This window comes from Numenius arquata, chromosome 10, assembly GCF_964106895.1.
Source record: "Numenius arquata chromosome 10, bNumArq3.hap1.1, whole genome shotgun sequence".
In the NCBI taxonomy this organism is placed as follows: Eukaryota; Metazoa; Chordata; class Aves; order Charadriiformes; family Scolopacidae; genus Numenius; species Numenius arquata.
The window spans coordinates 19,695,569-19,710,888 of NC_133585.1; the positions used below are offsets into that span (position 1 = coordinate 19,695,569).

General features: G+C 40.5%; 1 protein-coding gene across 1 annotated transcript in view; it reads left to right on the top strand.

Moving 5' to 3' along the window:
- FAM149B1 (family with sequence similarity 149 member B1) overlaps positions 1-14,562 on the top strand; it is a 16,040-nt gene extending 1,478 nt beyond the window's left edge. The window contains exons 3-15 of the mRNA XM_074154651.1: positions 237-369; positions 1,732-1,874; positions 2,507-2,626; positions 3,239-3,409; positions 5,141-5,328; positions 5,605-5,735; positions 6,317-6,370; positions 6,835-6,947; positions 7,553-7,759; positions 10,136-10,262; positions 11,498-11,623; positions 12,603-12,684; positions 14,489-14,562. Coding sequence (XP_074010752.1) covers positions 237-369; positions 1,732-1,874; positions 2,507-2,626; positions 3,239-3,409; positions 5,141-5,328; positions 5,605-5,735; positions 6,317-6,370; positions 6,835-6,947; positions 7,553-7,759; positions 10,136-10,262; positions 11,498-11,623; positions 12,603-12,684; positions 14,489-14,562 — 1,669 coding nt within the window. The remainder of the gene's footprint in view (positions 1-236; positions 370-1,731; positions 1,875-2,506; positions 2,627-3,238; positions 3,410-5,140; positions 5,329-5,604; positions 5,736-6,316; positions 6,371-6,834; positions 6,948-7,552; positions 7,760-10,135; positions 10,263-11,497; positions 11,624-12,602; positions 12,685-14,488) is intronic.
- Positions 14,563-15,320: the final 758 nt, after the last annotated feature.

Consider the following 15,320-nt stretch of genomic DNA (forward strand, 5'->3'; position numbering starts at 1 on the left):
TTGAGATTATCATTGAGATTATGAGGAGTTCTTGTAATTACTTGTGTACTGTGGTTTCTGCTTAAATACCTGCAAAGTAAATATTTACCCTATGAAAACTCTATCAGTGCTAAGACCTCTTCTGATATACCTATGCCTTTTTGTACAGAAAGATAAGTTTACTTACCCACTTTTTGTCATTGTGTATCATCGGGGTTTTTTTGCTTCCCTTTTTTTCCTCAACATGTGCGTTTCAGGGAGTCTGAAGTCTGGAAGGAATCGGATTACCCTTCTGTTACTCCAGCTGATGATGGGAATTCATGGTCTGCTAGTCAGAGTTATGCTGATACCTCCACCGAAGACAGCTCAGTCTTCTCTTGGGGCTATGATGTGAGTAGAACGTAGTCATCCAAGCCAGATGTAGCCCAGTGAGTAGAAGGACATTTGAAATACCATTGCAAATACGTTCCAGAATAAAAATGAGGATTGGATCTGTCAATAAATAACAATAGTGGTTATAGAAAGAACATATTTTTTAGCTCTTCCCCATCTTTCCTTTCTCTCAGATCAAAACGTATTAGGCTCATGTTATTCAGTTAATACTCTGCATTTCCATCTAAAACTTTGGAAGTGCAAATCATTTAATGCATGAGTGCTTCTATACAGCATAATCAATATTGTTATTATGGAATCCCAAATGTGAGTGGATGACTTTCAGACACTTGGTGTGAGTTTATCAAATTTCTGCATAGTTGTATGTTTCTCAAAAATACAGTAAACCCCTAAAACATTATTTTCATTTAGAAATATTTGTTTTATTCCCCATTTACCAACACAAAGTGTGCTATTGCTTTCTTGAACATGAGATGGAACTGTTTAGATTTACATTACCCAAGCACTGACCCCATTTTCCAGTTCCCCAAAAACACGTAACAAAGGTCCTGAACATCCTTCACCTTCCCAGTGTTTCACACCAGTCTGCATTGCTTTTTGGTTTGCTGTTGTCTGTGGACATTGCAAGCAACAAATTTTCCACTTCATTAAAATGTCGCTGAATTTTATCCTTCCTGTTCTGATTTCTTCTAAGTAAATTGCTGTGTCTTTAACTTAGTGTCACAGTACAGATATTTCAAAATGATTTAATAGTTATTCTGTTGTGTCAATGTAAGCTTTTTACGTAGCTGCCATCAGTCCTAACAGCAGTCTGCATCGTCTTGGGGGGGGAATTATACAAAAAAATAAATTAAACACACCCACCCTGAATCACACAGAATCACAGAATGCTATGGGGTTGGAAGGGACCTCTGGAGATCATCCAGTCCAACCCCCTGCCAAAGCAGGTCCACCCAGAGCAGGTTGCACAGGAATGTGTCCAGGTGGGTTTGGAATGTCTCCAGAGAAGGAGACTCCACCACCTCTCTGGGCAGCCACTTCCAGGGCTCTGCCACCCTCACAGGAAAGAAGTTCCTCCTCATGTTTAGGTGGAACTTCTTATATTCAGCTTTGTGCCCGCTTCCTCTTGTCCTGTCCCTGGGCACCACTGAAAAAAGACTGGCCCCATCCTCCTGACACCCACCCTTTAAGTATTTATAGGTGTTGATCAGATCCCCCCTCAGTCTTCTCTTCTCCAGACTAAACAGCCCCAAGTCCCTCAGCCTCTCCTCATGAGAGAGATGCTCCAGGCCCTTAATCATCTTTGTAGCCCTGTGAATGCTATTCACTAGGTATTTATTGAGTAACTTTCCTTTCTAGGAATTTGATAAAGCTGCCACACAACAAGTAGAACAAATGTTCAGACAAATTGATGAGCTTCTCTACGAGCAGAAAGAAAATGTGCATGTTGAGGGCCTGCGGGAAGAATGCCACCAGTGGACAGCCAACTTTCCTCATCTCAGGTATTTTCTAGATTCATGCTCCTACCATCACAGACTTATAAAAGGGTAGGGATGGAAACAGTTGCTTTTAAAACAATGCTAGTAGCTGGGTGGTTTTAGGCAATTTGTATAGGAGATAGAGATAAAAAGATTGCTCTGGAAGCTTGCCTGCCATTGTCATTAATAAACATTCCACTATCTCACATTTGATTCCTTGCCAGAGGATTATTGCTATTTGCAACTTGGCTTTAACATGGCAAAATTCTCTTGGAAAAGGTGTATGGTAAAGCTAAAAGCCAGGTGCTCCAAATAATTCAAAAATCCTCCTCCCCTAGCTCAGCAGTCCTAATGGCTGTCTGGAAACGTTAATTTTAAGTCTTCGTTATGTGTATTGGAATAGTTTTGTCTGTATTCAAAAGTCCTACAATTAGCAGAGCATAAAAAACCCAAGCAAAATCTTCTTAATGTATTTCCCTGATGTGAAGCAGTCTGTACTAGGGAAAACACCTGAAACAACATTAAACTATCACCAAGAAAACCACGTAGCTTCCCTATAGAACGTTTAGGATTCGCTGAAGTGTGTTATTATACACTTCAATAATCTCACTTTCAGCATTTTCTGATGTATTTATCTTTTGCTTTTGCCGTGGCAGGGTTGTGGGGAAGCAGATAGTGATCCCCATGGATGAAGGGTATGGATGGTATTCCAGTTCACCTTCCGGCAGTTTAGGTTCCTCAGGTGTAAGTTCACTACGAGAAAAAGATTCTAATGAGTAAGTATCAGCAGATAACCCAAACCGCACCAAGGTGGGAAGGTCATTTTGTTCTCAAAAGGCTTCTTAAAACGTGAAGCCTGACTCCTTTCTGTTGGGCAGAGTTTTGAACGCGGCAGACATTCTTTTTGTCTAAAAGCACACAGCACACTTTTCTTTTTAACTAAAAGAACTAACATTCAGAATAGCCAGACTACACAGCTGTGCTTGTTGCTAACTGCAGTAAACCGGGCAGTAAATAGAAATATCTTTGCTGCTGCTGACTTCTTAATAATATGTGTGTATTGTAGATGGTTTTATTGTTAATCCTCTTTAAATTTTGTATAGAACTTCAAAAATACAAAACACTACATTAGTACTACTTATATTATTTAATGTTTTAGATTGGTTTTAAGTAGCTTTGATTTTTTTTATCCTGAAGCTTCAAGTTCCTTAGCAAGAATTTAAAATATCTAAACCAAAGAGAGTTTTTACTGTAATGCATAATTTGTTGGCCTCCCTACTGCTTGGCCTTAACTACCGTGTTGTCTCTTTGTTCACCAAATGCTGCTGTTTGAAGTGGAATAACAACTTATTTTCATTTCTGCTTTCTGCAAACTGTCACCCGTTCAGATTTAGTGTTTTTGGCAAGAAGGTACCTCTTTCTGTTACTCCCGTTCACAAAAAGGCTGACCGTTCCAAGTCTCCGACCTTGTGTTCTCCAGAGAGCGAAGAAGGCGAAGATGGAGTAATTATCTCAGAAGGCGTAATGGAGGAATATTTAGCATTTGACCGCAGAGATGTGTAGGTATTGGATATTAAGATGGCAACTAGGACCAGTGTCCTGGAATTCCTCCTGTTAAGATACATAGATTTGGGTTTGATGTTAGATGATAAAGTATTTGATGAATTTTATTTTTTTTATGTATCTTTCCTCTAAAGAACTTTCAAAGGCTTCAGGTTGCTAGGGCACTGGGAATTCTCCCAATCCATTTTCTAGAACAATTTATTTTGCTAAATTACTTTTGTGGGCTTTTTTTATAATTTATTATTTTTTAAATTTTTCATACTAGCTGGTTTTGTGCCTGGTTTAAATAGTTCGTTCCATCATAACGAAGAGCCTGGCATAGTTAATAACGAAGAATATTGGCATAGTTAATAAATACTGTTTAAATGCCATTTATTTCTTGTACTAAGTCAAATTCGTCATTGTTCGTTATGCACTAGCATAGTAGGGTTTCCTACTAGCAATTTGGGTGGAGCTGTACCTTTCCAGTGGTAATTTAAGAATTGGAGTGGATTTGATGCTTGCCAAGAACTAATTACCACTATTTTTATCTTAAAAAGAAAGGATTGAGGGTAGCATAAAGAGCATTCTTTCTGCCCCTTTAACGTTATTCAGCCCAACAATATGAACGTATGGCCTGGGTAAGGACTCTGGACAGTACTGGCAGTTGCTAACTACTTAATTGGTTTTAATAAATAAAGCCACTTAGCTACATGAACCATGAATTTCGAGTTGGTAGGTGGCTTGCTTTGACCAGGCCAAAGAGATGTTGCTGCGGCAAACAATATTGCTATCTCTGTAAAACAACAGTGGAAGTATTATAGCTTTTTCTAGTAGTACCTCCTTTTTTTTTTTTTCCCCCAGGTTTGTAGCTTTTGGACATTAAGTACTAACTGAAGGAGCAGATATGAAAGCCATAATAAATGTGCTTGCATCAGTGTTATTTTCTCCCTTCTATAAAGTTTCTTTGGCAGATGAATCTAAACTTTTTTGAGCGGTTGTCTTCCAGGTTGCACACTTCAGAATATCTCTTCCACTGTGGAAGAGTCTGCAGCAAAGGCCACTTCCTCCTGTGAATTACGGTTTTTCTCTCCTCTCATTGATTATGTCTAATTATCTAAAACTGAATTAAGCCCTTGCCCTGAACACCTCCTGGCTGTTAGAGCAGCAGGCTGAGAGCGGCATTAAACAGTCATGAGCAGTAATAGTCTTCTCTCTTATCTTCAGAATTCTGTAGTGATGTTAGATATAGAGCCAAACAATGTGATGAACAAATATCACTGTAAATATTAATATTTATTTTTAAATGGAACTTTGATCTCCTTTGTAACTTATTATTCATGAAGTATCATTTATAGTCATTCTGTGTGAGGAAACCAAGGTGTGCAGTAACAAGGTGATTGTCTCAGTCGTTTCTCATTTAGATCAGTGGTAGATTCTGGAAGAAATAAAAGTTCAAGTGCTCAATGTACAGAAGCTTGCTTCTTTCAGTATTAGACTGTTATTTGATGTTGCTGTTTATTAAACTATCAGCTCCCAGAACACAATATTGTGTGCTAAATACAGAACTTCTCCTAAGTAATGTCTTCAAGCTATTCAGCCAGCTGCCTTGACCTATTTCAGTTCAAGAGAAAACAGAACAGAAATGCAGCCTTAGCTGATGTTTTAATCCTATTAAATAAATGCAACAAAATATAGGAGACAAAGAAAATGTATTTATGGTACAGGTAATGCTTACATTTTTACAGGGAGGAGGAGTTGCATGAGAAGAAAACAGGGCTGTCCTCTGGTAGACGGAAATTGGGATTTCCTCCTATCTCTCCGTATTCCTGCATGAAGGATTCTGTGCTCACGTTTGTGTTTGATGATGTGTGGAGTGAAGTCCTAGGCTGCATGGAAGAATTAATCCGCAGGCACTGGGAAGGGTCAGCCTCTGGTAAGGATCACAGTTAAATGGAAAATTCAAAAGGAGATTTCAGTTACTTAATTTTGCCAGGATGCAAGGAGAGAAAGATTTATTTGGGAATAATCTCTTCGGGGAAGAAAACCCACCACGTTATTTACTTGGTTAGCAGTGTGAGACATGCTTTCAAAAGATTTACTAGAGCTTAGCATCTAAGAGGACTCTCCTTATAATATTTGGATTCATAGTACTGTCCACAGTTAGCAATGCCAATAGTCTGTATTGACAGGAATTCTCTGCTTTGCCTAGATGATGAGAAAAATATCATAACAGTAGAAACAATCAGAGCAGACGCCGAAAGCCCTTTGCAGTTTGATCCTGTGCCAGCGTTGTTACCTCATGTGCCACAAACCAAAATGCCCTCAGTGACATCGAATCTGGTAAGTATTTTTAGCCAGCTGGTTTGTGTAGGGACCAATCAATACAGCACTACCTAAGCAAACAGATCCCAGTACGGCAGGGAGCTGTTGAGATAAATAACTATTTTGTATGAATGCTGACTGTCCTTTCCAACACTTAGGGTCTGTTATTCCTCAGTTGCAAGTTTTAATTCCTACTTTTCTCTTTAAAACTTAAAATTTTATATACGTACCGCACAACCGTGTGGTGACTCTTCATTAATGAGGTAGTTCTTTCTACGTTTTAATGATGTTTGAATTAAATTGTGAGATCGAGTTTTGTGTGTATGAGATCCCATTTTCACTCGTTTATCTATAGTTAACTCATCAGGCAATAGAGGACAAATCTCAGTGCAGTTGTATAAGAGTTGGGTTTTTTTCCTCAGACACTAAATTTGACTATATAATCTGCTTTAGATGATCTGCTCCTAGAGTGGTGAGCACCAAAATGTTATCTGTTTATTCCATTTAATTCAACTCTTTCCTTCTTATTTCTTTTTCTTTCTTTCTCCTTTATTTCTACCCCCTGCCCCTTCTTCATGTTCCTCACACTGTATGTGTAGTGCCCAAAAACCAGATGTGGCCGCAAAAGCAAAAAGAGGAGAAAAACACCTCAAGTATGTATGCTGGAGAGATTAAAGCTCTTGTATTTTCTGTTTGCTGTTGTCACGGTGGGTGGAATTTGATGGTTTTCCAGATCAGTCCATATTCCAGGAAGGGAGTTAGCAGTTCTGCTCTTGACATAAAACATCAACATACACTAAAAATTAGCTTCAGGTAAAGCTTCTGGTTATAGCCATTGGTGGAAGATCCTGTCATGCAGATGAGCTCAGTTGGAAAATACTAAGTATGAAATAGCATGGTAGGATACATTTTTCTAAGCACTACCATTTGCAAGGAAAATGGAATGCTAAGATGCCTGTCTTAGAGGGGGGGAAATAATATAATTGAGTATATATCCACATGTCATGGGAGAAATTGATTTATTTTCTCCGAAGTTATTTACGAGGACAAAATATATAAATATGCATGTATGTCTCTGCCAAACTGTAATTTACTTACTTATTCTTTAAACTTTCAGGTGAATCTCTCCCAAGGGTCAAGTAGCGGCTCTCAACGTAATCTAAATGGCTTGATGGTGATACACGGGATCCAGCTGCAGCAAAGGAATCTGCCTGTAATGGAGAAAACACTGTAAGAACTGTAGATTGGCTGTTGTAAAGTAGAACACTCTCACGGTGTGAGGGATTCAACCCGAAACATTGTGAGATAATTTCCTACACCAGGGAAAGCAATGCTCGATTCTTTTCCTGCTTGCTTGTTTATTTATGTATCCTCTATGAAACAGTGTGCCTCTAGTACAGCTTTTCTGTTTTCTTGCTGCTGGTTTATCACTTAGTGAACAGCTATGGCATTACTGTTGGCACTAACTGACGTCCTGAAAAAAGCTGAAGCTCAGAATGGGATAGATAAACTGATTTGCTCACTTCTGAGAAAGTGGACTTGTGTCAGATCTGAACTATGGGTGTGAAAACTGGTGTTTACAGTGTGGGCTGTTGTTTTTTTTTTAATCTGTTCTGTGACTTTTATACTGGACTCTTAATCAGAAAGTTCGTAGTTCAGTAAGAAAAATTAAGATAGGCTTCTTTTTTTCTTTTCCATCCCCTATCCTTTTCTAATTTAGCTGTATATTACCCTACATAGTTATGTAAGAAAAAAAAAAAAAGAGACTCATGGTCACAGGGTAGTTATCAGTCATATTGATCATATTGCTCTTGGTTTTGTGATTCTTTTGTTAGGGACCTGGATGACAAACGGCCAGGCTCCAGCTCCATTCTCTCTACCAGAGTGTGGCCAAATCGTGCTCTAGAGCTCAGTACATCATCCCTGTCACGTTCCACAAGGCGGCGAAACCCACCACCCCGTACCCTGCATCCCATCGACGTGAGCCACTCTCGTACTGGGACCCCAGGTTCTGTTGATGATGTCTTCAGGGGAAGTCGATTGTACGTTTCAAAATCAGTTTCTCACTGTCAGTTATCGCATTCAGAGAACCCAGCTTATACAAAGAGCATTCAGTTGAATAGAAAGAATATGCATTATTTGATTAAAGAAATTAATTGCCCCTTAAAGCACAATCTCCCGTGAGGAAGCTGAGTTGCTGAAGTTGATGTTTACCAGTTGAAGTTGATGTGTGCCACAAGGCACACATTTAGGCAGTTTTGAACATGAACTGTAGCTCTCAGCCTGTCCAGTACAAGCAAAGCAAATACCACCATCTCTTTCTTGCCATCAGCTTTCTTTTCCTGTAGCTTATTTTCAAGATGAACTTAGAAGCCCACAATTTTTAGTGACTGGCTGCTTGTTGCTGCCCTACCCCAGACTGGGCTATAAAGAAGGTGCCCATCTTAGATAACCTGTTACCAACCTGAACATAACCAAAGGGCTCTTACTGACCTCAGTGAACCTCCAATCACATCTAGAGTATCTTAGTTTTGTTTGGCATAATGATGTGATTGAATTTAGTCATTTACAGGCACTACAGGGTATTAGGAAACAAGGGTTTAAACTACTGTATTCCGCCTGTTTTGTAAATTTGACGTAATTTTCTTTTAATTCTGCAGTTTACCCATAAACTCATCCAGCGTGTTATTTTCATCGTAGATTTAGAGATTTGTTCCTTGTCTATTTGTAACTGATGTTTCTACACTCTTCCAGTGTTTCTGTTCCCTTTCCTCAGGCTTCAATCAATTTCAAACAACTGTTAACAACCTTTATTATATTATCACATATGTTTAAATGTATGTAGATAGCACTAGGAAAGCCTTCTTTAGAATGGTGGTTACAATTTGAAGCTTGAATGTGTTCTTGTAGAACATCCTTCAGTCAAATCCAGAACACAGGTAGAGCTTAGGCCTCCTGATCATTTCTAGCACTTCTCAAACATACAATAATATATAGACACCTTTCATGTGAAAAAGGCTTTCATGTGAAAAGGCTGGATCTAGAAAATAGACTACTTTTTCTTTAACGTGCCTTCTGTGACTAAGGCTTAATTAATTTTGTATTTTGTGCAATTAGATTGGTTTAGCTCTTTTCAAGAGGCTTTTAGAACCTTTCTACACCTAGTTCCTTCAAACATTCAAAATATGGAGAAAGTAGAAGCCGTGTTTTACCCCCAGATGTTTTATTTGACACTTATTACAAGTGAAAGAGCTACAATATGCATTTGCATTATGTAGCTTTTTTACTTTTTCTCTGCTTAAAATACGGCTCGCTGCTGTTTTCTAGGCACACTGTTTATCTTCAGTTGCTAGGCTGAAGTTAGCAATAAGCTTATACTTCATCTTAAAGGATGTGAACAAAGAGCAGAAAAAAATGCCCTGTCTGGGAACGGGCAGACACGATTCTATTGTTATATGGCAACTGCTCACGAAGACACCTTTATGTACACACCCCTTCATCCTGCAGTACCAGCTGCACAGCATACTCCTTCAAAATGCACTGGACGAGAGGTGCATTTTAGCCCCCAACTGGCTTTTATATACATCCATCACCAGGATTTCTGCTGGGGTATTGATTCACAGACTTCTTTTGCCTATATGATTAATATTAAACATTCTGAAAACTTTACCCACTGCAGAACTCCTCTTTTAAATATAGCCTCCAATAATCAGCCCTAACAGCAGGATCTTGTACAAGGAAAAAGCAACTGTTTCCATCCCTACCCTTTTATAAGTCTGTGATGGTAGGAGCATGAATCTAGAAAATACCTGAGATGAGGAAAGTTGGCTGTCCACTGGTGGCATTCTTCCCGCAGGCCCTCAACATGCACATTTTCTTTCTGCTCGTAGAGAAGCTCATCAATTTGTCTGAACATTTGTTCTACTTGTTGTGTGGCAGCTTTATCAAATTCCTAGAAAGGAAAGTTACTCAATAAATACCTAGTGAATAGCATTCACAGGGCTACAAAGATGATTAAGGGTCTGGAGCATCTCTCTCATGAGGAGAGGCTGAGGGACTTGGGGCTGTTTCCTCCTGACATGAGGAGAAACTTCTTTCCTGTGAGGGTGGCAGAGCCCTGGAAGAGGCTGCCCAGAGAGGTGGTGGAGTCTCCTTCTCTGGAGACATTCAAACCCCACCTGGACACGTTCCTGTGCAACCTGCTCTGGGTGGGCCTGCTTTGGCAGGGGGTTGGACTAGATGATCTCCAGAGGTCCCTTCCAACCCCATAGCATTCTGTGAAGCAAAATTCTGCAACCCTTGCTCTTGGTTTTAACATTGTCTACATAATGCCAAACAAACTGAGAATATCGTATGTTTACACAATGCCAAAGATTTAAACTGTATGTTTTTTTTCTGTTCTTATTGGTGCATTTCAGTCTGACTGCACAGGAGCAGCTGACCTCACCCTCCCCACTGCCGCTAAGCCGAAATAACCTCCTACCACCTATTGGTACCACCAGAGTGGCAGAGCACACGAGCACTGCGGCATCCCAGAGGCAAACGGTAATACACAGAGTCATTTCTTTTTATTAGTGAATAGACTAAGATCGTAATCGCTGCTGATCAAATTACCAAACCCAAGAGTTCCAGTTTATTTCACAGAATCATAGAATTGTCCGGGTTGGAAGGGACCTTTCAGATCATCTAGTCCAACCATCAACCAAACTCTGATAAAAACCATCACTAAACCATGTCTCTAAGCACTAGGTCAACCCGGCTTTTAAATACCTCCAGGGATGGGGCCTCAACCCCTTCCCTGGGCAGCCCATTCCAAGGCTTCAGAACCCTTTCCCTGTCAACATTTTTCCTACTATCCAATCTGAACCTCCCCTGGTGCAACTTGAGGCCATTTCCTCTTGTCCCATCGCCTGGGACTTGGGAGAAGAGACCGACCCCCCCTGGCTACAGCCTCCTTTCAGGGAGTTGGAGAGAGCGAGAAGGTCTCCCCTCAGCCTCCTTTTCTCCAGGCTGAACACCCCCAGCTCCCTCAGCCTCTCCTCACAAGACTTCTTCTCCAGACCCCTCACCAGTTCCATTGCCCTTCTCTGGACACGCTCCAGTCCCTCAATGGCTTTTTTGTGGGAAGGGGCCCAAAACTGGACACAGCCCTCGAGGTGGGGCCTCACCAGTGCCCAGTACAGGGGGACCATCACCTCCCGAGTCCTACTCCCCACGCTGTTCCTGACACAGGCCAGGATGCTGTTGGCCTCCTTGGCCACCTGGGCACACTGCTGGCTCATGTTCAGCCCACAGTCCACCAACACCCCCAGGTCCTTTTCTGCCAGGCAGCTCCAGCCACTCTGCCCCAAGCCTGGAGCGCTGCAGGGGGTTGGTGTGACCCAAGGGCAGGACCCGGCACTTGGCCTTGTTGAACCTCATCCCACTGGCCTTGGCCCATCCATCCAGCCTGTCCAGATCCCTCTGCAAAGCCTTTCTACCCTCCAGTAGATTGACACTCCCACCCAACTTGGTGTCCTCTGCAAACTGACTGAGGGTGCAGTATTTGTTATCTTGTGACAGCAACTGAAATACATGTGCAAAAAATGCCACAGGAGTTTTGACTAACAGCATCACCCAGAGTTGGATGCTTCAATTCCAATTACTGCTAGAATATTTTCCTCCCCATAACTAGGTGGAGAATGATTGACTTGGAAAATTAGCTTTAATTCCTAGGCTAATTATTTTAAACGTACTGCTGCAGTAATAAAAGGTCACAAGTGTGTTTTTCTTCAATGCAGAAATCTAGAGGGGACTCAAGTCGAGCTCACAGTGTAACAACGCAAGAAGATGCCCACCACCAGCTACAAGAGCGGCTTTTCCTACCTGATCATTCCTCCAAGCCTAACACAACCAGCACGTTCTTGGTAAAGCACGGCAAATTCTACCAAATCATCCTTAGTTACTGAATAGGGTTGCTTTGACAATTAACATAGGTAAACATTACTTGAGAACCAAACGGCACATGTGATCAGTACCAGGGAGTTCATCAAGTTTGCCACTTGATTAGATACTCACACGTCAACAGAAACATCATTGCTTGGCTCTTCAGAAACGAAGAGGGCGAGTCACTTGTTCACGGGTAGATACCACACGACAGTCCTCACAAACGGCTCCTGACCACGCGTATATGCAGCTGGTGGTACTAAACTTCTCTCGAAAAACACAAAATTGAATTACTCGTGGAAAAAGCTAAATATCACCTTAGGTATAACATGCAATCAGTTACCTGCACTGGCGATCTAGCATCTTCTGTGGAGGCTTAAGAACTGGATGCTTTGAAGTTTTGCGTAGGAAGTAATTCATACAGTTATATTTGGAAACGCAAGGGTGGGATAGTCTACATTGCTTTCTTGCACAAGTTGGCTGTACTATTAATGACCAGTCTGTTCCGCTACCAAATGCTCTTGGTTTAATTTACTGAAACACCTACTCTACTGATACACCCTGTCCTAACTAACAAAGTATTTTTATCTAAGCTATAAAAGCTATAATTTCAACAACAGCTTTTAAATAGCTGCTGGTTTGGTTTCTGTGTTTAATTTCAACATCCTTGACTTAGCAGTTAGGAGTGTACAAACTTTCTAAAATCTATTTTGAAACAGAACAATTTCCCGAAATGGTGAGAATGCCTTTAACTGGTCCAGTGATTATTCTTAGTAAGAGCGTTACACAAGTATGGTTTCCACTCCTAAAGTTGATTTAACCCCTCTTAAACTTGTAAAAGCTCTTCACAACATTTTACGAATTAGGAAGTACGTATGTTTAAGTAATTTGTAGTTCTGTTATAATCTTGATGTTTAAAATTTTTCATGCAAACATAACTGACTTGAACTGTCTTTTCAGCCAGATCCCCAGCACCACCGTTCTTACACTGTTATTGATTACAGTAATCGCTCTCGGACAAGCAGAGGATCAACAGGTTCAGGTATGCTTTTCAGTCGCAGCAGTTAGTAAGATGAAGCCAAGAGGTAAGCTTTTGGGACAGGGATGTATTTCCTACATAGATAATTACACTGAGGAGGTTTTTCAAAGTTCTATTTAATGTTTTAAATTTTCCATTATACAAGTTTTATACTTGCATATAGAGTATGTTTGGGTGTGTGGTTGTTTTTTTGTTTTATTACCACCTGGTATATTAAATCATTTAAGGAAGCTTAATGTTATCAGCCCAAATACCTCTCACATCCAAGTTAAGAGCAGGACTTGCCAATTTAAACAGAACTAACAACAACTATTTTCTGTCCAAGGATTTTTCTTTCTTCTGCTCAACTACACAACTGAAAGAAATTGCATTATGTCCAAAAGAAACTTATTTGCACCCCGTCTGGAAGAGATTGTACTAGAATTGCACTAGATCAACTCCAAGTATATTTTGAAGCCGGTAACTGTACCGGTACAATTCACATGCATACTCTGAAATCAGAGTATTCATCCCGGTGTTAAAGAGTAGAAGCACTTTATGGAGTTACCTGACATAATCTAAAATGAATCTCATCTAAAATGACTGATTTTTAATTGGTCAAAGTATGAAGGCAGCAGGAAGGCATTTGTGTTGTGGATGTAAAGTACACTTTTCCCTCCCTTCACTGCAAAGTCATCTCCTTAATACACTTTGAAAATAGTCTTCATATACGCTTCAGAATAGTTACAGCCAGGGTTGTGGTTCTTTTTTAATAGTAGGAAGCTACAAGTCTAAGGTGCACGTGTGTACACAAGTGTCACGGTAGACCAGTAAACCTTACTTATTTCAACTTCATCTTGAGAGATTTGGGTTTTTCACTTCACGGCACGCACAAGGGCTAGTCTGGTCAGTTGAAAGGGAGTTCGTTCAGAGATAATGGCAGAGCAAAAGTTAACTTTCGCACCCTGGAAGAACTTTTCTGAATGCTGTCTTTATAACTCCCACCCGAGTTCACCTGGAGCACTCCCTGTTAACTTCGTATTGATGCTAAGTATCGCCTCCGGCTGGAGGGGGTGGCACAGAGCAGGGCATTAGATGCACTCTCTGAAAGCAAGGTCTGTCAAGACAAGTCACAGGGCATTCCTTTCCTCAGTGTTTTGGGATTCCTTATGGAGTTGCCAGAATTTCCCCCACAAAAATATACTAATAGGACAGGACTGAAGATGCAGAAGTTAATGGAAGCTGCCACGGTTAAGGTAGCAAGTACGTGGGTGATTATTAGAGGACAGGAGGGGTCTTTTAGCTTGTTTAATAGCTGAATGGCCTACTACCACTAATACAAGCGGTACAAGAGGCAATTTAAGTTTAACTTAAAGGCACTAAACTGAAGTAACTTGTTTTTAAACAAGAAGGGAGTGGTTCCTACTGAAATTAAAATAAATATCTGGTCCCCATCCCCCAAAAACCCAACCCAGTATCTTTAAATGCAAGATGTGTTTTACAACAGCTGTATTAGCAAAAAACCCTAATTATATCAGCAGAAAAAGTCCATAGATTTGAATACTTCATGAGATACCAAGAAATACAATGGTTTCCTGCAATGCAGCAACTATGAAAGCACAAACTTTGCCCCTTCTGGAAGGCCAGTTGCTCATCTCAAACTTACTTAAGTTACATAGAATGCAGTTGATAGACATGTATTAGAGTAAAAAGCCAAAAAAAAAACCCCAAAAGGCATTTTAATTTTAAGCGAAAGGAGATGTATTTGGTACTTAGTTTTACTACCTTCCAGAACCCTTAAAGTTGTACGTGATCTCTTGTTTATTAGGTCTTCAGCTGCATGGTTCTGTGAAAGCTCACAGTCGAAGTGGATCAGTCACAAAAGGCAAACAGGGGTTCTGAGGTGCCATGAAGAAGTATCCACCCACCTCCAGAGAGCCATGAACCACCTCTCATTCTCAGTGACGTCACTATTGTTTACAGAGAGTTTTCAAACACCCTTCCTTACGAATATTTTTATATGAATCTAAAGAAGCAGCTGCCAAAGATTAGAAGGGGTATACTTAAACATTCCGTTTTCTACCAGCAGAAAAAAGTTATGCTCCAGTGGGAGGGTGAATATTATACTCCAGTGGACAGTAAAGCCTAGCTCCTAGAAGATCTAGCAAATGCTGTCAGTCATTGCTGTTTCCCCATTACTGGCTTGTGACTGGTTCGTGTTGTTATAGGCAGGTACTGCAGAACCTGCTGATTTTTCCGTTAGCTCTACAAAAGAGTAGCAGTTTAATTTTTTTAAGCTATATTTATACGTCTAAAGCAATACTATACTAGCAAAAGTAAGCACTCCACTTGATACTGCTCAGCTTAGGCAAGTTACGAATCCTGTAGTAATTGCAGCGTCTATTAATAGAGTTGTGTAAAAATAAGGCAGCAAACTAGATGAACAGAACTGACAACGTCAAGGGTAGCACACCACTGACTCGTCCTGTGTCATACACCCATACCTCTTCCTCAAGTGACTGAAAAAGGTCTAAGAGGCAAAAAGGAGTCTCTTCCTACAAGTAGTTCCAGACAGCACTCAAGGAATGTACATTGTCTTCCCGGTGAGAGATGTTATGGTGATTTCACAGAATAGGTCAGTCTCCCTTCCTAAAAATACC